The 27257-nt window shown below is 44.6% G+C and overlaps 1 protein-coding gene across 1 annotated transcript in view; it reads left to right on the forward strand.

Moving 5' to 3' along the window:
* The window catches only part of ESRRG (estrogen related receptor gamma), a 544168-nt gene that overhangs the window by 360961 nt on the left and 155950 nt on the right, over positions 1-27257 (forward strand). Inside the window, 1 exon segment of the mRNA XM_068129597.2 lies at positions 26368-26484. Within this exon segment, the coding sequence (XP_067985698.2) occupies positions 26368-26484 (117 nt within the window).

A 27257-nucleotide genomic window follows, 5' to 3' on the forward strand; every position in this document is an offset into this window, starting at 1 on the left:
ATGATTAACAGAGTCAAAAGCCTTTTCTTGGTCAATAAAAAAGAGACCGGTATGTTGTTGAAATGCACACACATCCCACAGGTCTCGTACCAAAAAAATGTTATCGTGCATAGATCTGTACATAACACAGTACGATTGATCCTGATGTATAACTGTGCTTAAAACAGTCTTTACACGGTTAGCTAGCGCTTTGGCAAAAATCTTGTAATCTGTGCAGAGAAGAGAGATTGGGCGCCAGTTCTGTATCAATTGCAGATCGTTTTTCTTACGGATAAGGCAAACAACTGCACGTCGACAATTAAGTGGTAACAATCCCTCACGCAGACTGTATAAAAACACTGAGTGCAAAGCAGGACCAAGCATGTCCCAAAAAGTTTTTATAAAATTCAGCTGGTAACCCATCAAAACCAGGGGTCTTATGATCAGCAAGGTCATCTAGCGCAGTTTTAAGTTCACCGAGAGTAATGTTCTCATCCAAGACATGTCGCTGATGCTCATCTACAGTGCATTCAGAAAGTATTCAGACCCCTTCACTTTTTTCACATTTTGTTATGTTGCAGCCTTATGCTGAAATCGTTTAAATTCATTTTTTCCCTCTTCAATCTACACTCAATACCCCATAATGACAAAGAGAAAACAGGATTTTAGAAAGTTTTGCAAATTTATTGAAAATAAAAAACTGAAATATCACATTGACATAAGTATTCAGACCCTTTGCTATAACACTTGAAATTTAGCTCAGGTGCCTCCCATTTCTCTTGATCATCTTTGAGATGTTTCTACACCTTGACTGGAGTCCACCTGTGGTAAATTGAATTGATTGGACATGATTTGGAAAGGCACACACCTGTCTATATAAGGTCTCACAGCTGACAATGCATATCAGAGCAAAAAACGAAGCCATGAGGTCGAAGGAACTGCCTGCAGAGCTCAGAGACAGGATTGTGTCGAGGCACAGATCTGGGGAAGCCTAGAAAAAAATCTCTGCTGCATTGAAGGTTCCCAAGAGCACAGTGGCCTCCATAATTCTTAAATGGAAGAAGTATGGAACAACCAGGACTCTTCGTAGAGTTGGCCGCCCGGCAAAACTGAGCAATCAGGGGAGAAGGGCCTTGGTAAGAGAGGTGACCAAGAACCTGATGGTCACTCTGGCTGAGCTCCAGAGATCCTGTGTGGAGATGGGAGAAACTTCCAGAAGGACAACCATCACTGCGACACTCCACCGATCTGGGCCTTATGGCAGAGTAGCCAGACGGAAGCCTCTCCTCAGTGAAAGACATATGAAAGCCTGCTTGGAGTTTGCAAAACATCTCAAAGATGATCAAGAGAAATGGGAGGCACCTGAGCTAAATTTCAAGTGTTATAGCAAAGGGTCTGAATACTTATGTCAATGTGATATTTTAGTTTTTTATTTTCAATAAATTTGCAAAACTTTCTAAAATCCTGTTTTCTCTCTGTCATTATGGGATATTGAGTGTAGATTGCTGAGGGAAAAATGAATTTAAACGATTTCAGCATAAGGCTGCAACATAACAAAATGTGAAAAAAGTGAAGGGGTCTGAATACTTTCTGAATGCACTGTACCTGCGGTAAATTGGTCGTAATATTCTGCATTGCAGGCACATCATTAGGCTTATAGGAAAACACATTCTCAAAGTAAGACCGAACAAAAGGAACAATCTCCGTATTATCACTAAGAATATGCCCATCACTAGCCCGAAGATGAAGCATTTGCTGGCTCACCTTGGTCATCTTCTCAAACTTAAAGAAATCTTTACAACATGTGTCTGACGACAGTAAACCATTCACTCTCAGCCTGACTAAGGCACCAATACCATTTTCTTGAATTAATTCCTTAAGCAGAGTTTGTTTTTCAAAGAGGAGTTGACACCGTCTTTCATCACTGAGGACCTCAGCACCTTCCTGCAATCGTAGAATTTCTTGTTTCAAGGCATCAATACATAATTGTTTACTTTGAGAGCAATTGGTTTTGTATTGCTGACAGAAAACACGGATCTGCGCTTTAGCATAGTCCCACCACTGACAGAGATTTAGGAAACGATGTTGGAAATCCACAACCTTGTCCCAAAAACCACAAAGGATGATTTAAAGAAAGGATCGCTCAGAAGTGAGGTGTTGAAGGACCAATACAGGGTGCGGCGTTTGAAACGAGGAAAAGAAAAGCACAGTTTTACCAAAGAATGATCAGAGAAGCCTGAAGGGACAATAGCCGTATATGTCGCAAGATTGACAGCAGAGTTAGGAATATAAAATTTATCAAGACGAGCAAGTGAAAGATGATTTAGTAAAACCCGACACCAGCTAAATTGCTGCAGGTTTGGGTGTTGTTGCCGCCATACATCGTTGAGGTCATGCCACGAAATTATACTGGAAAGAGGCCTACTTGAAGCTGGATGTGGCTCTGCACTGTTCCTATCTAAAGTTGGGTTTAAAGTACAGTTAAAGTCACCCCCTAAGCACAACAACGTATCAGAAGAGAGGTGTCTCAGGAAATTAAAGGACTGATTTAAAAAAGTTCCTCTATCTGTACTATCGCTTGGAGCATAGACGTTAACAAACATAAATCGTTGCTGATTGTATCCAAACTCTACAGAGGCTAGATAGCCTGGTACGATTTCCTTAAAGATAGGGGGGGAGACAGACAAACGTGTACTGACAAAAAAAGCAATACCCGCACTCACAGAGTCTGTATTACTAAAAAACCAAGTGCCAATCAGCTGTTGCTGCCAATCAGCCATGCAGTCTGCAGTGGCACGAGTTTTTTTTTGTTTTTTTTTTTGTATACAAGATCGAGGCTCGTGAAAGAGCGAACATTAATCACACAGAAAGACAAACAGACACATAAAACAAATAACATCGGGAGCGGTAGACAAGATGGGGAGAGAGGGGGAAGGACACAAACACAACATTTGAGAGCAGGGACCGAGAGACATGGAGACATCGAGAGATCTGTGGGAGGGAGAGGGCTTTGGGGGGGAGGCATGTGAAGGGGGGGAGGCATGTGAAGGGGGGGAGGCATGTGAAGGGGGGGGGGGGTGGGAGAGGTATAAACATATGGACACTGCCAGGATTTCCAGGAAATAAGTTGGAATTTCAAACAAGGTGGATCTGGGGTGAATTAGTGGGGGTAGAAAAGATCAAGGTTATGGATGGGGGAAGATAAGAGATGGTGGTGAACAGCTGTTTTAAAGACCTGGAGGGAGGAGAGGGATTGAAGGGAGTGTGGGAGTTTGTTCCACAGGCGGGAGAAAAGAGGAATGAAAGAGTGAAGGTGAGCAGAGAGCCGAGATTTCGGCAGTTTAACCATCAGAGGGTTGCTGGCAGATCTTGTGCGACCTGTAGGAATATTTGGGGGACAGAGCACAGAGAGAGCTGGGGGAGCAAGGCCGGAGAGGAGTCGGTAGAAGACAGAAAGACCACCTACCTGCCTGCGGTGAGTGAGTGAAAGGCCCTCAGAGATAGCTTCATCGCGGGAGATTCCAATGATTTTGAAAGCTTTGGATTCAACAGCGTGAAGCCGAGCCAGGTGTGAGGCAGGAGCACCAGCCCATAGGGGAGAACAGTATTCCATTGAGCTGCGGATGAAAGCCTTGTAAGTGGTGAGGAGCTCAGGTGTGCCGAGGAAGGACTTCGCACGACGGAGGATGCCCAGTCGGCGACTGGCTTTGGAGGCCAGCTTGGAAATGTGGTTTTCCCAAGAAAGATCATGGCAGATAGTGAGACCCAAAAGCTTGAGTGACAGAACTTCGTGGAGAGGATTATTCAGAAAGTGGATGGGAGGGTTGTCCAGTCGGTCTTTCAGAGAGACATCGTAAGAGTGTGAGATTTGTCAGGATTGAAAGACATGTTCCACTTGTTTGCCCAGTCTGTGATTTTGTCCAGGTCTTCAGAGAGTGAGGAGGCTGCAGACTGCCGATCTGAGGGAAGAGGAATGGAGCGGCAGAGAGTGGAGTCATCAGCAAAGAGATAGAGAGGATTTTCCAGAGAGTCAGAGAGATCATTGATAAAGACCAGAAAAAGCACAGGGCCCAGCACACTTCCTTGGGGAACTCCAGCCTGAACAGGAAGGGGAGATGAGAGAAATCCATTCAGGGCCACACGTTGACTACGACCAGAGAGGAAGTCCGCAAGCCATGCATGGAGATTTCCATGGATACCATAGGAGGAGAGTTTGGTGAGCAGAGCTGGGTGCCAGACCGTATCAAAGGCCCTTGATATGTCCATCGTCTTTTCAATTTCAATTCCAGCTACTTTTCCTTTTTTCATCTCGACGACCGCTGGCTTTATTAAAATTCCCTCTTCTACCTCAGCGGTCGCCGGCTTCCCCAACCCCCGGGTCGCGATCTCTACCCCGGTCCAGTTACCTGTGCCTTGCTCCGACTCGCTCAACCTGCGCGCCTCAAGTCGCGTTTCTTGCAATAAAAGTACATCAATCTTTTCCCTCCTGGCTAATTGCACAGTTTGGGACCTACGCAGCTGACTGCGCCCACCATTAATGTTCAAACTTGCTATGTTCATAAAAACATAGGCAGCAACACAGCCATTACAGGTTTAATTCTTTCCTTGCTGTGACAAGGTACCTCTTCAGTCTGTTCAGTGATTGATCAGAAATATGAAGGGCCGCAGATTGTTGTACAACTTCCTGAGCCCCACTAATGAAGGCGTCAGTGTCAATGAAGAAATCACTCATTTTCACGCGCTTTTTTTGATTTCAGTTTTTTTATTTTAAATAACGTTTTTTAATTTTAAAGAAAGTTTTTTTGCAGGAAATCCACGATTTCAGCAGGAGGGACAGAGTCTCCAGAGACATGCTCCGATGAGAAGTCGGCCTCACCACCACTCAGTGAGGCAATGGAAGAACTCCCATTAGAGTCACAATCGTTGTATTGAGAGTCCATTGCCGAAGCAACGGGCTCATCGACGAGACAATCTGAGACTTCAGCACTATCACCCTGCTGACCATGAGCTTGACAAGGCTCAGCTGCCTTAATGGAGGATTCGATCACAGACGCATCACTAGTTCCTACACACTCACCACTCCCCACAGTGGGAGGGGTGGCACAACCAACACAACCTTCAGCAGGGGACACACATGGAGGTTTACCCTCAGAACACCGGAGAGACTCAGGTGCTGTCTGGCCAACACATAAATTTTCAGCATTTATCACATTACCCTCAAAATATTCTGAAGGCAGAGGAGGCTGAGGGATTACCTCAACTGGAGGAAACTGCTGAGGAGGAGGTTGCACTCCATCGTTACCTTCACTAACCACTTGAGCGTAGGTTGGAGGACCGGCCAAGACCTTATTTTCAGGCTCGTTGAGGTCGCTAGAAGGTGAGAGGGTTATTTTCCTGGTTCTATGTTTGTCTACAATGGGGTTTGTGTCAGCACCATCCATCCATACTGTTTACATCATCGACAACGATCTCAGTAGAGCCCTGCTGTTCATCACCATTCAGGCTAGTGACTCTATCTGTGGACTTTTTTTGGGCACGAGTCCTTTAAATGACCATATTGACCACACTCAAAGCAGACTAGAGACTCTGTGGAGACAAAGACCCGATAAGTGTGACCTTCGACCTTGAAGGGCAATACCGCATTTAAAGAAGTTACACCACACGGTAAAATCATATAAACAAAACGACGAAAGGACATGACGTGTTTTAAACGGTTATTTTCCCCTCGTACAGGAACCATAGTAACTGAAGAGACGACAGAACCAAGTTTGTTTAGTTCAGTAACCAGGTCTTTGTTCTTAAGGAACGGAGGAGCGTTAGAGAGAGAAACCCGAACTACCGGCGTGTCGAGTGGACAAACCTGAACAAACACATCGGGAGCAAAGAAAAGCCCGTGCTCGACTACTTGAGCAACCATGGGCACTGTGGAAACAAAGATTACCACGCGTTTATTCATGCAAGAAGCTGCTTTTACATTATCCAAACCTATTAATCTCTCCAACGGCAAGGATAATGGCCTCGACGTCGATTCCCGACGGAGGCGAACAAACTAACCCGTGCTTCCGGGTTAGCACTTCAAGAGACTTCCATTATGGCTTCCATTATGTCCTAAGGGTATTACGAGAGCTATCCGCCATCGTTTCCACGTTTAAACAAAGGATAAATGTATAAAGGGTTAATGAAGCCAAAAAGCTCCAGTAAACAAACGAAAAATAAAAATATTTACGAAAAATGAAACGGAAAAAACTATTATGATTTGTAACACGAAGCGAAAAAAACCGAAGAGGGAACCGCCCGAAGGCCCAAGGGGGAACCTTTACCGGTCTCACCACGTGTGCTCCCTCTCTCTCACTCTCAAGAGGGGGGAAGGGATGATAACGTGGAAGGGGGATACACAAAGGACGGCACAAAGGTGAGAAGAGGTAAGGGGAGGGTAAAGATACAAACCACGAGCACGGAGCTACAAGGCCGAAACACGAGCAGACGCCATGACACCGCACACAATGCTCCAACAGCCAGCAGGTGGCGACAGAGAGAGAAAGAGGGATATATATATATATATATATATATATGAGGGAAAAGGCCGGTCCATGGGGACGGATCGGCACTCTGACCTTGACTGTGCTGCCCTGACGTAACTGGGCAGCAGGGAAGAATGGGGACCTTTTGGTTCTCGACTTGCGTTGGGGGGGTACAACGACCATGAATAGTATTGAAGGATGCACAGTGGAACTTAGACACAGGAAGGGGCCATTTGTCATTCATCACACCTGTGTCACATCCAAACCCCATTGAATTCATCTCTTAATGTACGAGTACCTGCCTTTTATGTACTCAGCATATACACGATAGCTTATTGAGCATCCACATTCTATATGCAGATGGGACAGCCGGATTTACATTCACATATCAAGGATGGTCTGCTCTCAGACAGATTCGAATCCTTAGAGAAATCAACAAAGTCAAAAGCATGGTATGTATTGAGATGTCCGACATTCTCTCATTCTACAAATAATGGATTAAATCAACAACACATTGATCGATGGATGCAAACCACCATGGGAACAAGGAGAAGTTTAATTTCGAACGTTTCGGGCTTTATCTCTTCGTTGGAGTGAAAGAGAAAAACCTCTCGGGCGTTAGCCCTCTCTTGCATTCCAACGAAGCGTTAACACCTGAAAAGTCAGCTTCTGATTGCGTCCCGCCATGAGCTGTGTACCTCAATCCTGTTGATCCTGTTGATTCCATCCATTGTTTTACCTGTCTGCCAATGCAGAGCGATGCCATCCTTCATCTGCAAGACTAGTTCCTCTTTCTATATTCTACAAATACCCTTCCTTCCATCTGGGTCTCTCATCCAAATTTCAACTGAGAACGACTCTGATTACTTTCTGAGATCTGATGGGATCCAGTGCATTCAAGCTGATCTATACTGTACAGTGTACATCTTAATAACTAAATGGTATTCATAGAATACTTACCCTGCGCAGTCAACTTTGTGCGAGCCAACTGAGATATAAAGGTGCAACCTTTTTCTGGTTTTCCAAGATGGCGCCTACACCATGTGACATATGACGTCACAATTAGCATTAAAATATTCTACTGGAGGAGGTGCTTTCATGATGAAAATTTCATGTCCACCGGACCAACAGCTGCAGAGAAAAAAAATATTCATACGAATCGGATGAAGTGTTATACTTGTATAATTATGGCGTCATAATGAAGGCACCGATGATATCATCATAATCATATCTTATTCCCCAATGGGAGTACTTGATAATGAGCCATGTTTCAATTTCTTCCATGCAGTGTTTTCGGAGATATAGAGGTGTAATATTTTGCCAAGATGGCGTCCGTACCATGTGACTGATGACGTCATAATTATGAAAAAAAATTATACAGGCAGAAGCACTCCTGTGGTGAAATTTCGTGTCAATCGGACTAACGGTTGCCGAGAAAATGAATTTTAAAAATGCAGACACGCACGCACAGTATGTACTCCACTCGTACACACATACGCAACCGAATGCCTAACCCTGCTTTTCGTTTAGCTAGCGCAGGGTAATTAAAAGTGGACTCAATGGTGAGATGGGCCTGAGCCAGACTTTCACTCCAGGAAGTTGAAGTAAAATGTTTCTCTAAAAACAAATACAGTTCTTCAAATACTGTATATCAATGAGTAAATAAGGCGATGATCTTCAGACATAAAGTTTTGTAAACACTTGGAAAAGAAGATAAGTGAAAATGCTTATGAAAGGGATCACCAAATTCAATCATATATCATGGACATGAGTTAGACTTATGTGAGAGTCAAAAACTTATCTTACCCAAACAAATCCTCCTTCATTAGCAAAACTTGTCACTGATGTTCAACTTCCTGTTTGTAGTTTCCAGCGAGTGTCTCATGTTTTCCCAGGGGTGTGTCAGTTTCCTCGTGCTATAGGGATAGAAGCCATGCTTGTGGCTCGACGCTTTTTGAAAAGGCAGAAACCATTTCACTCTCCCCAACATTTCCTAGTGTGCTGACCCCACCCACCGGTCCCACTCCTTCCTACCCTCCTACCCTCTCCATCAGCACCACTTTCTCTCCACACAGGAATGTTCTTTTGGGGGAAGTTCGAGAAGGATTTTGGATACAAAATTGGAATTTACACATGATAAATTTGGCAAACACATTTTTATTTAATTATTAAACATTTCCAACACAGTGCCTTCAGAAAGTATTCACACCCCTTGACTTTTCCACATGTTGTTGTTACAGCCTGAATAAAAAATGGATTAAATTGAGATTTTTTTGTAACTGATCTCCATACTCCATAATGTCAGTGGAATTTTTTTTTAATTTTTTTTTTTACAAAATAATTAAAAATGAAATACAGACATATCTAATCAACATCCTGAACCAATACTTCAATACCAAGCGTTTTGGGCAGCGATTACAGCATTGAGTCTTCTTGGGTATGTCTGTATCAGCTTGGGTATGTCTGTATCAGCTTGGGTATGTCTATATCAGCTTGGGTATGTCCGTATCAGCTTTGCACATCTGGATTTGGGGAGTTTCTCCCATTCTTCCTTGCAGATTTGCTCAAGCTCTGTCTAGTTGGATGGGGAGCGTCGGTGAACAGGAATCTTCAAGTCTTTTCACAGATTCTCAATGGGATTCAAGTCTGGGCTTTGACTGTGCCACTAAAGGACTCTCAAGTTCTTGTTCCGAAGTCATTCAAGTGTTGCTTTGGCTGTACGCTTGGGATCATTGTCCGGTTGGAACATATTTTGGTATTTGGCTCCATTCATTGTTCCCTCTATCCTTAGAAGTCTCCCAGTCCTTGCTGGTGAAAAGCATCCCCATAGCATGATGCTCCCACCACCATGCTTCACGGGAGGGATGGTGTTGATGGATGATGAGCTGTGCTCGGCTTCCACCAGATGTAGCACTTTTCATTCAGGCCAAAGAGTTCAATTTTCCTCTCATCAAACCACAGAATTTTTTTCCTCATGCTCTCAGTCTTTTACGTGCCTTTTTGCAAACTCCAGGTGTGCTGTCATGTGCCTTTTTCTCAGGAGTGGCTTTGTATGGCCACTTTCCCATGAAGCCTAGATTTTTGAAGTGCTGCAGAGACCGTAGTCCTTCCGGCAGGTTCTCCCATCTCAGCCAAGGAACTCTGTAGTTCTGTCAGAGTGGTCATTGGGTTCTTGGTCAGCTCCCTGACCAAGGTCCTTCTTGCCCAGTTGCTCAGTTTCGTTGGACAGCCAGCTTGAGGAAGAGTCTGGGTAGTTATCCATATTCTTTCCATTTCCTAATGATGTAGCTCACTGTGCTCTTGGGAATTTTCAACACTCTGGAAATTATTTTATACCCTTCCCAGATGTGTGGTGCCTCTTCACAATTATATCTCGGCGTTCTACGGACAGTTCCTTGGACTTCATGGTAGAGTTTCTGCTCTGACATGCACTGTCAACTGTGGGACCTTAAAATAAAGGTGTGTTTCTTTCTAAATCATTAACAGTCAATTGAATTAGCCACAGATGGACTCAAATCAAGTTGTAGAGACATCTCAAGGATGACCAAAGGAAATTGGATGCACCTGAGCTCAATTTGGAGTGTCATTGCAAAGGTGATGAATACGTATTGACTCAAGACATTCCAGCTTTTCATTTTTAATAATTTTATTAAAATTCCTAAAAAAAATCCACTGACATTATGGGGTATTATGTGCAGCGTAGATCAGTGACAGAACTTTTCAATTTAACCCATTTAATATTCAAGCCTGTAACACAACAAAATGTGAAAAAGATGAAGGGGTGCCAATACTTTCTCAAGGCACTGTATGTGCGTGTGTGTGTATATATATATATATATATATATATATATATATATATATATATATGTATATATATATATATATATATATATATGTATATGTATATATATATGTATATATATATATATGTATATATATATATATATGTATATATATATATATATGTATATATATATATATATATGTATATATATATATATATATATATATATATATATATATATATATATATATATATATATATATATGTATATATATATATATATATATGTATATATATATATATATATATATATATATATATATATATATATATATATATATATATATATATATATATATATATATATATATATATATACATAATTTCAAAACACACCTGGTCACAGGTGTGCCTCACTGACCGGGTCCTCAGTCGAGGTCCTCAGCATTATCCCGTTTCGGCCCTTCAACCTCGATACGGTCAGCTAAGGTGGGCCAGCAGGGGCACATACGCCTCCACATGCAGCAGCTACACCCGGATGCGTACATACCCCCACCCCCAGCTCGTGAGAACACAGACTACAACAACAAAACTGCCTCCACTCCCAGAATCCACATCCCCTTATACACTCACTCACACACCAAAAAAAAACAAAAAACGACCACCACCCTTACAACATGCACCACTCAAACAAAAACACATTCATTCAAAACCACACCCACTCCTGCAACACACACACACACACACTCCTGCAACACACACACACACACACACACACACACACACACACACACACACACACACACACACACACACACACACACACACACACATCTCGTTTTTTCATTTCTGTTCCTCACAATTCTATCCCTCTCTTTTATTCACAGACATACACACACGCACACATACACACACACACACACACACACACTTAATTAATTGTACAGTATCGGTTGTTCCTAAACTTAAATAATTTAATGGATTGTTGTAAATGATGTTAATTTCACAACATCCCATATTCAACTTTATTTAAATTGTAAACCTCAAACATAGTTTCTCCACCTAAAGCAAGAACCTTAACCCGTAAGCAACTGACTAGTTTCCCGACTGCATGGATCATCAGCTGGGCACCGTTCTTCCTCGAGGTTTCGATCCTTTCAGCCCATTACCTCTCCAAACGGCGGATCCACAACCTCGATCATGGATCCACATCAATAGATGGTACATCAGTAGATCCACAACCTCAGTTGCGTCCAGGTAGTCAGTCAACCCATCAATGCAACATCACGAATTCTAACTTTACTCGCAATAGGATTTAATGTTATCATATATTTATAACTTTCCTTACACACTCGATAATATGATATCATTAAATCATGCACATCTCACCTGAAATACACCAATCTACCAGCCAGCACCACCACACCACCTACCTCTCGATCAAACTACTTCGAATGTTCAAACTGTCACCTGTAACGGTTTTTTGCATGCTGCAAAAAAGACATTTTGCATCTGAAGACACACACACACACACACACACACACACACACACACACACACACACACACACCATTCACACATCTCCATTTCTCTTCTGCGCTCAGTCACTACCCTTTTCGGCTGAAATGAACCACCACCCACAACCAACCTACACCGTTCGACGTGCCTCCATGAACTTCCTCCATATCCAAAATGAGCCTTTCAAGGCAAACTGGGCCACCTCGTCACACATCCTCCTTCTTTCTGTCGCACACACTCCAAGACGAGCAAGAAATGCAGAAAAGGAATTGCCAATATACCCCCTGCACCCCACATCAAATGGCTGACACGAAACTCGCCAACCTTCTCCCGGCACTCTGCCTCCAGCTCACTGTACTTTCCTCTCTTCCTCTCGTGCACCTCCTCCATGTTCTCTTCCCAAGGTACAGACAATTCCCCTAATATGACCTGTCTTGTTGTACCTGACGAGATGACAATGTCAGGCCACAACCTTGTCACACATATCTCCTCTGGGAATACCAATCGTGGCTTTAGGTCTGCCATCACCTGCCAATCACGAGGATTTGACAGCCCTCTTGCTTTCCAGCTCCTCCTCTTTCCACCTCTTTCCACTTGGCCCTCTTTGACAAACCACACCTCTCCCCCATCAGTCTCCTTCTCCACTCTTCTCTCTCTCGACCTCAGCACCTCTTGCTGCACCATCTGCATACCACCGCCAGCAGCTGATCATGCCGCCACTTGTATCTTCCTGCTGCCAATGCTACTGAACATGCACTCAGTGCATGCTGCACCGTTCCCAAACCTCCACACAAAGAACATCTCTCCTTCTGCAACAACCCCCACAATCTCAAGTTTACTGGTGACGGAAGCACATCATACGTTGCCCACAACAGGAAATTCAACAATGTTGGCTCCATCCTCCAAATCTCTTGCCACTTCAATGTCCTCACCTGCATACCTTGCCACCTAGTCCAAGCACCTTTTTTTTCTTTTTCTTTTTCTTTTTTGTATACTGAATCGAGGCTCGTGAAAGAGCTAACATTTATTTCACAAACAAATCAACCAGACAAACAAAATATATAAAAAGTGGGAGCGGAAGACAAGATGGGGAGAGAAGGGGAAGCACACAAACACAACATTTGAGAGCAGGGAGATGTGTGGGAGGTAGAGGGCTTGGGGGGAGGAGGCGTGCGAAGGGGGGGGGGGAGGGGGTGGGAGAAGTATAAAACACAAGGACACCAAGGACTTCCAGGACAGAAGTTGGTATTTCAAAAAAGTGGAATTGGGGTGAAATTATCGGGGGTAGAAAAGATAAAGGTTTTGGATGAGGGAAGATAAGAGATGGTGGTGAACAGCTGTTTTAAAGACCTGGAGGGTGGAGTGGGATTGAAGAGAGTGAGGGAGTTTGTTCCAGAGGTGGGAGAAAAGAGGAATGAAGGAGTGAAGGTGAGCAGAGAGTCTTGATTTTGGCAGTTTAACCATAAGAGAGTTGCAGGCAGATCTTGTGCGACCTATAGGAATATTTGCGGGACAGAGCCCAGAGCGAGCTGGGGGGGGGCAAGGCCAGAGAGGAGTCGGGAGAAGACGGAAAGACCACCAACCTGCCTGCGGTGAGTGAGTGAGAGGCCCTTGGAGTTAGCTTCATCGCGGGAGATTCCAATGATTCTGAATGCTTTGGTTTCAACAGCGTGAAGACGAGCTAGGTGTGAGGCAGGAGCACCAGCCCAGAGGGGAGAGCAGTATTCCATTGAGCTGCGGATGAAAGCCTTGTATGTGGTGAGGAGCTCAGGTGTGCCAAGGAAGGACTTCGCACGACGGAGGATGCCCAGTCGGCGACTGGCTTTGGAGGCCAGATTTGAAATGTGGTTTTCCCAGGAAAGATCATGGCAGATAGTGAGACCCAAAAGCTTGAGTGACAGAACTTCGTGGAGAGGATTATTCAGAAAGTGGATGGGAGGGTTGTCCAGTCGGTCTTTCAGAGAGACATCGTAAGAGTGTGAGATTTGTCAGGATTGAAAGACATGTTCCACTTGTTTGCCCAGTCTGTGATTTTGTCCAGGTCTGCAGAGAGTGAGGAGGCTGCAGACTGCCGATCTAAGGGATGACGAATGGAGCGACAGAGAGTAGAGTCATCAGCAAAGAGATAGAGAGGATTTTCAAGAGAGTCAGAGAGATCATTGATGAATGTTGAGAGATCGTTACCTTTCTATGGAAGCCCAGAGGAGCTCTAGAGTTACATCGCGGTGATGGAACTACATCGCCTGTCCGCGCTGATATATATAGGAACCGCGAAAGGGTCGCGTAGCGGCCATGAGGTGAACAAACATCAGTGTCGTAACTTGGATGACGATTTCATCACAATGAAGACAAAATCCTTGCTGTGCCTGTCTGACTGCTTTCACATATCTCCCCTCCTCCTCCTTTCTTCTCACCTCCCTCTCAACCATCTTCCTCCTCTCTTTCACACATGCCTTTCCCCATCGCTCATGCTCCATCCACCCCAAGCCATGCTTCCCTTGCTGTACCATCCCCACGACCTCCTCCTGTTGCAACCGCTCCTCCATCTCGTCCACCTCTGTTCTTGCATTCCACTTCCGACTTCCCTTCTTCTCTGGGAGAGCATTCTTTACCACTGCATCACTTGAATCCCGCAACATCATGAACTCCCGCACCCTCACCACCTTAAACTCCTCGGTTAATGATTTCAAGGGAAACTGGAGTTTCCCACCCTGACCATAAAAGGCAATGTTCGTCAAACAGCGTGGCACTCCCAACCACCTCCTCACAAACCCGCTTACCACAACCTCCATCCTCTCCACATGCCCAGTTGCAATATCATACATCATCAATGGCCACAATACTTGTGGCATCAATCCAAACTTCAAACACCATACCTTCAACTTACCTGGCAAACCACATCCATCAATCCTCTTCAAACCTCTCAAAAGCTTGTTTCTGACCTCCTCCACTCTTCCCACATCATTCAACTCCACTGTATACCATCTTCCCAAACTCTTCACAGGGGCCTCTTCCAATGATGGAACCACCTCCCCTCCCAGCTCAAACCTGTGCATGTTATCCACCACTCCTCATCTCACTACCACACTCCTCGACTTTCTTGCTTTAAATCCCATTCTTGCCCACCGCATCAACCTTTCCAGTCGTCCCAGTACCTCTACTGCTGAACCAGCACAAACCAAATAGGGGGAGATCCCATTGGGATCCCCACTTCCAACATCTACCACTCTGTTGCATAGGACTGTGTTGCAAACCGCAACCAAATACACACACACACATACACACACACATACACACACACACACACACACACACACACACACACACACACACACACACACACACACACACACAAACACAAACACACACACACGTATGGATTGTAATTTTCCATTTAGCTACAGTTACGTCACAGATGTATGTGTCACCATTGCCATTGCCGTGCAATTTTTAATAAGCACCTGTCACCAGCCACACAAACTGCCTGTGGCAACACAAGCAGCCAAAGGGTTAATTACCAAGGCAGTCAGAGAAATAGTGATGCAAATTAATGCACCGACTTGTGTGTGCGTCACACAAAGGCTCCACACCATGCCGTGGGCTTCCTTGGCCCACGGATGGATCTTTGTAGTGTCAATGAGCAGGCACTAACAGTCCTTTGTCATGTCAGCACCTAGGCTACAGGAAGGAGTATATTTGTCACCTCAGCAGCTACGGGGTGAATTATTTAATAAAGTCCCAGATGAGTTGACCTTTAAGATCAATGGGGTGGAAGTGGACACATCGTGCTAATTAGGCAGAAACATACTCAGACTTTAGACATTTGGCCCATCATGCCTGTCCCATATCCACACTCCAGTTGATACCTGTCCTATATCCACACTCCAGTTGATACCTGTCGCATATCCACACTCCAGTTGATACCTGTCCCATATACACACTCCAGTTGATACCTGTCCCATATACACACTCCAGTTGATACCTGTCCCATATACACACTCCAGTTGATACCTGTCCCATATCCACACTCCAGTTGATACCTGTCCCATATCCACACTCCAGTTGATACCTGTCCCATATACACACTCCAGTTGATACCTGTCCCATATACACACTCCAGTTGATACCTGTCCCATATCCACACTCCAGTTGATACCTGTCCCATATCCACACTCCAGTTGATACCTGTCCCATATCCACACTCCAGTTGATACCTGTCGCATATCCACACTCCAGTTGATACCTGTCCCATATACACACTCCAGTTGATACCTGTCCCATATCCACACTCCAGTTGATACCTGTCCCATATACACACTCCAGTTGATACCTGTCCCATATCCACACTCCAGTTGATACCTGTCCCAGTGTCCCATATCCACACTCCAATTGATACCTGTCCCATATCCACACTCCAGTTGATACCTGTCCCAGTGTCCCATATCCACGCTCCAGTTGATACCTGTCCCATATCCACACTCCATTTACCATTGAGTCCACCCCTCGGGCCTGAGTGCTGAAGTGGCACAGGGCTGTTAAAGACCGGTTTTGAAGCTACAGAGATCATCTGTGGGCAGAGACAGTGTATGACATGCTGCTCACCTATTGGTGATGCACGCACAAGCTGGATAATTTAATTTGCAATTTGTGTATGTGTATGTATGTATGTATGTATGTGTATGTATGTATGTGTGTATGTGTATGTATGTATGTGTGTATGTATGTATGTTTATGTATGTATGTGTGTATGTGTATGTATGTATGTGTGTATGTATGTATGTATATGTATGTGTGAATGTAAACAAAATTTCAAAACACATCTGGACCAAAAGTGCGACTGGGTTTTCATTTTAAAGTCTTCATTCTCGGCCCTTCAACCTCGATATAGTCTGACGAGGTGGTCCAGCAGAGGTGCGTATGCCTCCGAGTGCAGCATCTACACGTGACTACTTATATTCGCACAAAAAGGAAAAACATCAACCATCCTGACTCCTTGTCGGAATCTGACGACCATTACATCGGTGATCCCAATCGCGACTACCAACGTAACGGTGTACCGTTGTTGCGCATGTGGTGAAACCTTTCACTTGATTCTGAAATACCAATGATTCTGAAAGCCGAGATTTCTACGGTGTATTGACTGCTTTAAGCGTTTCGTTTGTTTATTTTCTCTCAAAACATATTCCCGTATTGAATGTAGCTCTATAAAATAAAGCAGGTGATATAATATGGAATGTATATTCTCCAAGATGTAATTTAAATTGTATATCATTAAGCAATAAACATCAAAACAAACGACCAATTCATCAAGGCACCAAAACTGCTGCCGGTGTTGAAGTCGCCGATCCGCTTGAGTTCGCTTTGTCTGTGCGCGAAGTTGAGCACTCAAGACAACATCATTTTAAAGATTGAGAAGGTGAGCGTACTTGGTGTGTGGAGTTTTGGTACTGAGGACAAGGACAAGAAGGTGATCTCGTTCTACTCTCCTCTCTCCATTCTCATTGGACCGAACGGAGTGGGAAAGATGGTGTCGTTCAATTATCCGGGTTCAAGGTGCATTTTACCTACTGTGCATGCTCTTTATCGTGATATTTGTCATGATATCGTGATATCGTTATTTACGAATTATCGTGACAATTAATTTCCATTATCGTTATCACGATAGCAAATCTAAAGCATGATTATTATCCCATCATGATGATATATATATATATATATATATATATATATATATATATATATATATATATATATATATATATATCAGTTTTTATGCGATTTCATACCATCAGTGGTGAACCGCCATTAAGGTATCCCATTCAGCTATGCTGTACCTTAATGGGAGCGATAAGCACTGCCTGCCACACGGCACATTATCTCTGGTATCCACTCATTATATGGAATCGCCTGGATGCGGCCGGGAGTAACCAATCTAAATATAATTTCAGTTCTCCAGCTTTCAATGAGTGCACGTAATGACGTCACTGCCATGTACATACGCTCTGCCTGTCAAGCTCTCAAGAGAACCCTCCGAAAGAGCAGAATTTTTTGATCTTAGTTCAGATACTGTCATAAGTGTATGTAAAACTCAGTTACCGACCTGGTTTCGCCCTGTTGTGGCTTCATCAGGGCAACGCAGTGAGTCCTGCCTACACTTATGACTCTGAAAACCTTTTGGTTATATACCAGTTATTATGCCAGCTATATACCAGTTATTATGACAGTATCTGAACAAAGATCAAAATTATGCTCTGTCGGATGGTTCTTCCGAGAGCTTGACAGGCAGAGCGTACGTACATGACGGTGACGTCATTACGTGCGCTAATAGGCTGGAGAACTGAAATTATATATATATATATATATATATAATTATATATATATATATAATTATATATATATATATATATATATACTGTATATATATAATTATTCCAACAAACTGGTGCCCCCGCAGCCCAACACTTGACTTCCGTTTCCGGTCTTGCTGGCGAGGGTTCGTTTATTCTCAGCTCTCCATGCTATCCATCGAAATCGAAGTTAAGTAATTGTTCCCATTTGTATTTTCGTTATAACTATTTATTTTATGGTGTATATATTGTCTCCCGACGAAGATTTTCGGTGCAAATCTTTCATACCTGTATTGAAAATCGTGTTAATTCGGGTCGTGTTTTGAGGCCTTGTAGTTGCACAGTGAACACTGTACAACCTTGAGGCTTTGTTTTTCTCTCAGCGGTCCGTGTTTTTGTGATCCAATAACTTTCGTTCTCTGTTTTCCCAATCTTTTCACCCCATAGCCCTCTTCCTTGTGTAAATCACAACTCAAAAAAATCCAAAAAAAAACATTTCCTTCTCTGTTCTCATTCGTTTATTCATTCTTATTCGTTCGTTCGTTCGTTCTTCGACCACGTGTTTCTCCCCCATTTCCCCAGATAGATTGTCAAATTTCAACTCGTTATTTTATCGTCCATGCGTTATTGTTTTGATTATAGTTACTTTTGGTTTGAATTTCCTGTAACTTGTAATTATTTAATCGTGTTCTGCTCCTCGTGTGCGGCCTTGTAGTTCTACCCCCGTCGGTGTTTGTTATCTTAATCGTGTTTTGCTTGGCTCTTAGTTTTTTCCCTTCTACCCCGAACATAATACTCTGTCTAACGTTCTAAATCCCCACCTCCCCACCCCCCCCACCCCCAAAAACCAAAAAAAAAAAAAAAACCAAAAACATTTATTTTCCTTTCTCCACATGTACTCTTGACTCATCCTGTATTTTCTGTCCAGGTGTGCTGTTCGCCCCGCCCCCATTAACTCCTTGCCATCCACCGTTTGCCCTTCACGTGACTCGTGGTGGTCTCTCTCGGCTCTCCCCCCGTTGGTATTTTTGTGCACATAAGATTGTTCATGGTTCTGTTTAAATATTATTTAAATATGTATAACCTTTCCCCTTCAGTGTTTTACTCAGTGGTATTTTACAACACGCTGTTTTTCTTCCTATTTAAAAGGCTTTTCTCAATTTCCTCTCCAACTCATTCCACCTCAAAAAAAAGAAATTCAATATCTTATACGTCTCCCTCACTACATGGTCTAAATTCACATTCATTCCATCCCTCCTCCATCATTCTGAACCGGATTGCTAACTTGAAAATCACAACAAACCCAATTTGTTTTCAATGTTCGTCTTTCATTAATCATCCACTTTCTAAACTCCCCTCTTGCCCCTCCCATCCAAATCCCTCCCCTTGCACCTACACTCCTAAACTCCCCCCTTGCCCCGCCACTCTTAAACTCCCCCCCTACCCCTCCACTCCTGAACTCCCCCCTTGCCCTTCCACTCCTGAACTCCCCCCTTGCCCTTCCCCTCCTAAACTCCCCCCTCACTCCTCCCCTTCAAAACTCCCCCCCAACCCCTCCCATTCAAATCTCCCCCCATACCATTCCTCTCCAATTCTCCCTCCTCCCCCCTCCTCCTCAAAGCTGCCTCCTCCCCACTTCGTCTCCCTTCTATCTCATACCTCCACCCCCCCCCCAACCTTCTTCTTTCCTCTGCCCCCCCTCAAACAACCCCTCTCTGTGCCTCATCCCTTCACCTTCAAACCTTTCATCCTCCTCATCCTTCCCTTTCTTGGAACTCTTCTGCAATCGCTGACACACTAACAACTGCTCTCCCTACCTCCCCCTCTCATCCTTCATCTTACCCTACTCCTCCCCTCCCCTGTCCTGTACCCGATGCTCCCCCTCTCTCTTCATTAACGGTATGGACCTCAAACATCCGGGGCCTTCGCTCAAACCTGACTGATCTCTCCATACAGGTTGCTTCTGACAATCCAGACTTGATCTGCTTAACAGAGACTTTCCTCCTTCAAGATGTCTCTGATTCCTTAATATCTCTTCCTGGTTACTCCCTCCTCCGGTATGATAGACCTGAGCCTCGGCCTGGTGGTGGGGTGGCTATCTTTATCAAAAACTCTCTTCCTCACTCTCCTTGCACTGCCCTCTCTCCTCCTCACCCCCAGGAGTACCTCTGGCTACGGCTTCCTCTCCGCTCCCACCTTTTGTTCATATGTGTTGTGTACCGTCCCCCAAACAGTGATGACTCCATCTACATTTCACTGCCTGACAACATGGACCAACTTCTATCCACTCATCCCAACTCTCTCTTCCTCATATGTGGTGACTTCAATTGTCATCATGCCACCTGGTTGGGTGTGGGTTCCTCTCTCACCAGTCATGGCACCTCAGCAAAGGACTTCTGTGACTCACTGGGATTGACACAATCTGTCAATTTCCCGACCCGGATCTCAGCCAATGGAGTATCTTCTCTTCTAGACTTGGTTATGACTAACTTCCCTGCTAATGTCTGCTGCTCTTCTTCTGCTCCAATCGGTTCTTCTGATCATGTGCTTGTCAAAGTGGACATCTCTCTGGCCATTCTCAGAGAGCCTCCTCAGCGTCGACGAGTCTGGCATTTCACTCAGGCCGACTGGGACGGTCTTCAAGCAGCCATCAATCGTCTGGATTGGTCTCCCATCTCCACTGCCTCTGACATCAATTCTTCCTGGGAATTCTTCCAAAGCAAACTGATCTCTCTCATGCACAGATTTATCCCATCTCGCCTTCAGTTGTCTTACCCTTCCTCCCGTCCATGGTACACTGAATCTTGTGGTGAGGCAGTTGCCCTGAAACAACTTGCCTTTGCCTCTTGGAAGGCTAATCCAACTGAAGGAAATCTCAGTTCCTTCCACCAAGCTCGGAACAAGTGTGTGTCTACCCTCAGGAGTGCCAGGAAGCACTATCACTCCTCACTCAAGAATGAACTCTCAAACCTGTCTCCTTCCTCCAAATCCTGGTGGCGTCTGGTCAAATCCGTTTCTGGTGTTTGTTTCCCCCTCCATCCCCTCCCTTACCTCAAATGGCCACACAGTTGACATCGCACGTGACAAAGCCGAATGCCTCAACTCTGTGTTTGCCTCAAAATCCTTAGTCCCAAACCCATCTCTCTCTGTTCCCACCTTTCCCAGTCGAACCAAACTGCTCCTGGACTCTGTGACCTTCTCTCCTGACAAGGTGGAGGAGTTTTTGTCAAACCTCGACTCTGATTCTGCAACTGGACCAGATGGCATCAGCCCACGGGTCCTAAAATCCTGCTCTGCCGCTCTATCTCACCCTCTCTCTGTTCTTTTCACCCTATCTTTTGCTCAAGGTCATCTGCCAGCATCCTGGAAATCAGCAAACATTACCGCTTTACACAAAAAAGGTGCAAAAACAGATCCTTGCAACTACAGACCAATCAGCCTGCTCCAAATTATCAGCAAAGTCATGGAATCCATCATTGCTTCGGATATGAAATCTTTCCTCTTCTCCAATGGCTTGATCTCTGATCATCAATTTGGTTTCAGACCAGGTCACTCTACTCTGGACATGCTGCTTCTGCTGTCTCAACAATGGATGGAGGTCCTCAATGCCAAACAGGAAAGCAGAGCTGTCTCCCTTGACATATCACGTGCCTTCGATACGGTCTGGCACCCAGCTCTGCTCACCAAACTCTCCTCCTATGGTATCCATGGAAATCTCCATGCATGGCTTGCGGACTTCCTCTCTGGTCGTAGTCAACGTGTGGCCCTGAATGGATTTCTCTCATCTCCCCTTCCCGTTCAGGCTGGAGTTCCCCAAGGCAGTGTGCTGGGCCCTGTGCTTTTTCTGGTCTTTATCAATGATCTCTCCGACTCTCTGGAAAATCCTCTGTATCTCTTTGCTGATGACTCCACTCTCTGCCGCTCCATCCCTCTTCCCTCAGATCGGCAGTCTGCAGCCTCCTCACTCTCTGAAGACCTGGACAAAATCACAGACTGGTCAAACATGTGGAACATGTCTTTCAATCCTGACAAATCTCACACTCTTACTATGTCTCTCCGAAAAGATCGACTGGACAACCCTCCCATCTACTTTCTCAACAATCCTCTCCAAGAAGTTCTGTCGCTCAAGCTTTTGGGTCTCACCATCTGCCATGATCTTTCTTGGGAAAACCACATTTCCAAGCTGGCCTCCAAAGCCAGTCGCCGACTGGGCATCCTCCGTCGTGCGAAGTCCTTCCTAGGCACACCTGAGCTCCTCACCACATACAAGGCTTTCATCCGCAGCTCAATGGAATACTGTTCTCCCCTATGGGCTGGTGCTCCTGCCTCACACCTGGCTCGGCTTCACGCTGTTGAATCCAAAGCTTTCAGAATCATTGGAATCTCCCGCGATGAAGCTATCTCTGAGGGCCTTTCACTCACTCACCGCAGGCAGGTAGGTGGTCTTTCTGTCTTCTACCGACTCCTCTGCGGCCTTGCTCCCCCAGCTCTCTCTGTGCTCTGTCCCCCAAATATTCCTACAGGTCGCACAAGATCTGCCAGCCACCCTCTGATGGTTAAACTGCCGAAATCTCGGCTCTCTGCTCACCTTCACTCTTTCATACCTCTTTTCTCCCGCCTCTGGAACAAACTCCCACACTCACTTCAATCACACTCCTCCCTCCAGGTCTTCAAAACAGCTGTTCACCACCATCTCTTATCTTCCCCCAATCCAAAACCTTGATCTTTTCTACCCCCACTAATTCACCCCAGATCCACCTTGTTTGAAATTCCAACTTCTTTCCTGGAAGTCTTGGCAGTGTCCATATGTTTTATACCTCTCCCACCCCCCCCCCCCCCTTCCCATGCCTACCCCCCAAAGCCCTCTCCCTCCCACAGTTCTCTCGATGTCTCCATGTCTCTCGGTCCCTGCTCTCAAATGTTGTGTTTGTGTCCTTCCCCCTCTCTCCCCATCTTGTCTACCGCTCCCGATGTTATTTGTTTTGTGTGTCTGTTTGTCTTTCTGTGTGATTAATGTTCGCTCTTTCACGAGCCTCGATCTTGTATACAAAAAAAAAAAAAAAAAAAAAAAAAAAAAAAAACACCAGGCAACGTATCCGTTCCCGAACCTCAAACTGGTGGTCTTAAGGGTCTTCAAAGGTCTAAGGGATCTCAGCAGTCTAAATGGTCGAAAGGTATTTTCCAACAATACATAATTAATAGACGTACATATTTAATAGACAGGATACAACCGGCTTTCAAACAGTACCTAATTAATAGACATATAATCACACAGCTTCATGGCTCGGACAGCCAGATGTACGGCTTCATGGACCGTGTTTTTCAGTTTTATATATATATATATATTGAGATACCAGTTTAGATTCATCATTGTAACTTGTGATGCGACACAAATAGTACACAGAAAGGTCGGAAAAACCGATTTTGGGAGGAAATGTTTTCGTATTTTCTCAGGGGTCTAAAGTGTTTTTAGGGTCATAAAGGGGACTAAACTGTTTAAAGAATCAATGACTTTAAAAGGGCGAAATGGAGTCTAAAGGTGTCTAAGGACAAAACAGCAAAAGTGGTCAAAAGTGTCCAAATGGTCTTAAATTGTCCAGAGGGTCTTAAAAAGTCAATAGGTCTGAAAAATGTCTGAAAAGAGTTGAAATGGGTATGAAAGGTCTAAACTCTAAAGGGTGTAAATGGTCAAAGGGGTATAAGGGATCTAAGGGGTGTAAAGGGTCAAATGGGTCGAAGGGGTATAAATGGTCAATGGGGTCTAAGGGGTGTAAGGATCTAAGGAGTGTAAGGGGTCTTAAAGGTCAAAGGGGTGTAAAGGGTTAAAAGGGGTATAAAGGTGTTCTAAGGGGTGTAAATGGTTGAAGGGATCTAAGGGGTGTAAAGGGTCCAAGGGGTGTAAAGGATCTAAGGAGTTTAAGTGGTCTAAAGGTGTTCTCAGGGGTGTAAAGGGTTGAAGGGTTGAAGGGATCTAAAGGGTGTAAAGGGTCAAGGGTGTCGAAGGGATGTAAAGGGTCAAAGGGGTGTAAAGAGATTAAAGGGTCGAAGGTGTGTCGTGTAAGGGGTCTGAAGGGGTATAATGGGTGTAAAGGGTTTAGGGGGGTCTCAGGGGTGGAAAAGTGTAAAAAGGAGTGAAGCTGTAGTAAACAAAATACATTGCGTAAAGAAAATACATTGCGTTCGTAAATAAATTAACTCGAGCCAAATAACGGGCCAAATGACCTCCTCATCACTGTATAAACCCCGTTTTCAGGTATATCGTGGTTTAAAATCTGATGGTAGAAAGTTTCGTTGTGATGAACCTTGGGAGCTCAAAGCAGTATGATCCCAAACAATGCAAAACAACAACTCACCTTGTTGTGAGGATGAGCCATGAGGTAATCATTGGAGGTTCTTCACCCGTTGTCAAGTGCCGGTTTGGAGTTGGCATCAGGTGGGTCCTTTCTTCTACAATCTACTTTTCCACACTTGAGAGTGATGTTAGATGAGCAGTAAAATTACCTTTAAATCTTTGTATCGGTTGTGTTTGTACTATTTTCAGTTTTTGAGTAATTAGCGCATTTGAGAGGTCACGTGACTCCTTTAATGCCGAACTTCCCGATCATGATAATGTCTTAATTAAGAGTCGTTTCTCACATGTGATAACATATTTGATGATCGGAGCTCACCATCAAACTAACGATATCGATATCCGTGTTTAAATCCGATAAAATTCGGCGTTTTTTTTTTGTTTGTTTGTTTTTTTGTATACTGAATCGAGGCTCGTGAAAGAGCTAACATTTACTTCACAAACAAATCAACCAGACAAACAAAATATACAAAAAGAGGGAGCGGAAGACAAGATGGGGAGAGAAGGGGAAGCACACAAACATAACATTTGAGAGCAGGGAGATGTGTGGAAGGGAGAGGGCCCGGGGGGAGGAGGCATGCGAAGGGGGGGGGGGGGGGGAGAAGTATAAAGCACAAGGACACCAAGGACTTCCAGGACAGAAGTTGGTATTTCAAAAAGGGGAATTGGGGTGAAATTAGCAGGGGTAGAAAAGATCAAGGTTTTGGATGGGGGAAGATAAGAGATGGTGGTGAACAGCTGTTTTAAAGACTTGGAGGGTGGAGTGGGATTGAAGAAAGTGAGGGAGTTTGTTCCAGAGGCGGGAGAAAAGAGGAATGAAGGAGTGAAGGTGAGCAGAGAGTCTTGATTTTGGCAGTTTAACCAAAAGAGGGTTGCAGGCAGATCTTGTGCGACCTGTAGGAATATTTGCGGGACAGAGCCCAGAGAGAGCTGGGGGGGGCAAGGCCAGAGAGGAGTCGGTAGAAGACGGAAAGACCACCAACCTGCCTGCGGTGAGTGAGTGAGAGGCCCTTGGAGTTAGCTTCATCGCGGGAGATTCCAATGATTCTGAATGCTTTGGTTTCAACAGCGCAAAGGCGAGCTAGGTGTGAGGCAGGAGCACCAGCCCAGAGGGGAGAGCAGTATTCCATTGAGCTGCGGATGAAAGCCTTGTATGTGGTGAGGAGCTCAGGTGTGCCAAGGAAGGACTTCGCACGACGGAGGATGCCCAGTCGGCGACTGGCTTTGGAGGCCAGATTATAAATGTGGTTTTTCCAGGAAAGATCATGGCAGATAGTGAGACCCAAAAGCTTGAGTGACAGAACTTCTTGGAGAGGATTATTCAGAAAGTGGATGAGAGGGTTGTCCAGTCGGTCTTTTCGGAGAGACATCGTAAGAGTTTGAGATTTGTCAGGATTGAAAGACATGTTCCACTTGTTTTATCAAGATTTGTCGACGTGGATCGACCCTCAGAGATCATGGCGACAGGTGGTGGCTTGGAGGGTTTTAAGTTATGAATTGGGAGAAAATAACTATTTTAAAACCCCTATTTATGTGCAGGGTGGTAAAAGAAGTTATCCTATAAAGTTTCATGCCGATTATTATTGATAGCTCAGAGGAGTAGGTTCACAAACAAACAAACAAACGGACATTTCGCTTTTATACATATATGCATGCATCTATTAACAACATTGAGTAAGTTAATTTATGGAATTTATTTTATCTTTCTTCACTTAATACATTTTATCTTTGTAACATGGGAGTTACTTACAAAGGCTTTGACCCACCATTCCGAAACGGACTCACCGATTGTTCTGTGCTTTTTTCATTATTCATCTGAAGCCCATAGAGCTCTACCCGTTGACTTCCACCCCTTGTGTTCAACCACAGGCAGTATTGAGTACAGCTGCCCAGCCACCAATGAATGTGAAATCACCAAGCGCCGACGCAAGTCCTGCCAGGCATGTCGTTTCATGAAATGCCTCAAAGTGGGCATGATGAAGGAAGGTAAGAGAGGTGGGGAATTGCACCTCCCCGGCCCTTTGCATCACACGCTTGACTTCAGCACTTCAGCTCCGCCGGTTCCAAAATTCCCACCAGCAGTAGATTTATCGGGAGGTTAAAGCCAAGAAGCTCAGGATATCGTGGCAGCAAATGCAATATTCGTGTAAAGTTACAATTCATTAAGCTGGCCTGGTGTTGGCTTAGCGGTCAGGGTGCCGGCTTGGGATCCTAGGATCCTGGATTCGAATCCCGGTCGATCCCTGAATTAACACCAGGGGGGTTGACTCAGCCTGTCACCCCCCTGAGGTCGGCAAATTGAGTACCAGCTCACTGGTAATTCCCTGTGTGTCGCAAGAGGCGACTAACAGGGTTGGCAGCAGGAAGGGCATCCGGCCATAAAACATTGCTTCAAAAAGGGGACCAAGGTGCCTGAAAAAGGGCAACCCCTGCTCTGCGGGGAAAAATGGCCTCTAAAGGTGGGCTTTTTTTTTTTACAATTAATTAAGCTGGAAATTTTAGGAGAATAATGAAAGCCATTACATACACACATACACACACACACACACACACACAAAGTAGAGTTAATGCAAGGTGTGGTTTGTAGTGAGAATGTATGCGTGCTGTACTTGTATAAATTTGGCTTACGCATCGCAAGTACGTATAAATGTGTACAAATGTGAAAACATTGAATCTGTGACATCCTGGCATGCTCTTTCGCACCCTTTCAACATCAACGACACTTTCCCATTGGCACATTAGAGCTCATGCTGGAGGAG

This window comes from Myxine glutinosa, chromosome 9, assembly GCF_964187855.1.
Source record: "Myxine glutinosa chromosome 9, kmMyxGlut1.1, whole genome shotgun sequence".
NCBI lineage: Eukaryota > Metazoa > Chordata > Myxini > Myxiniformes > Myxinidae > Myxine > Myxine glutinosa.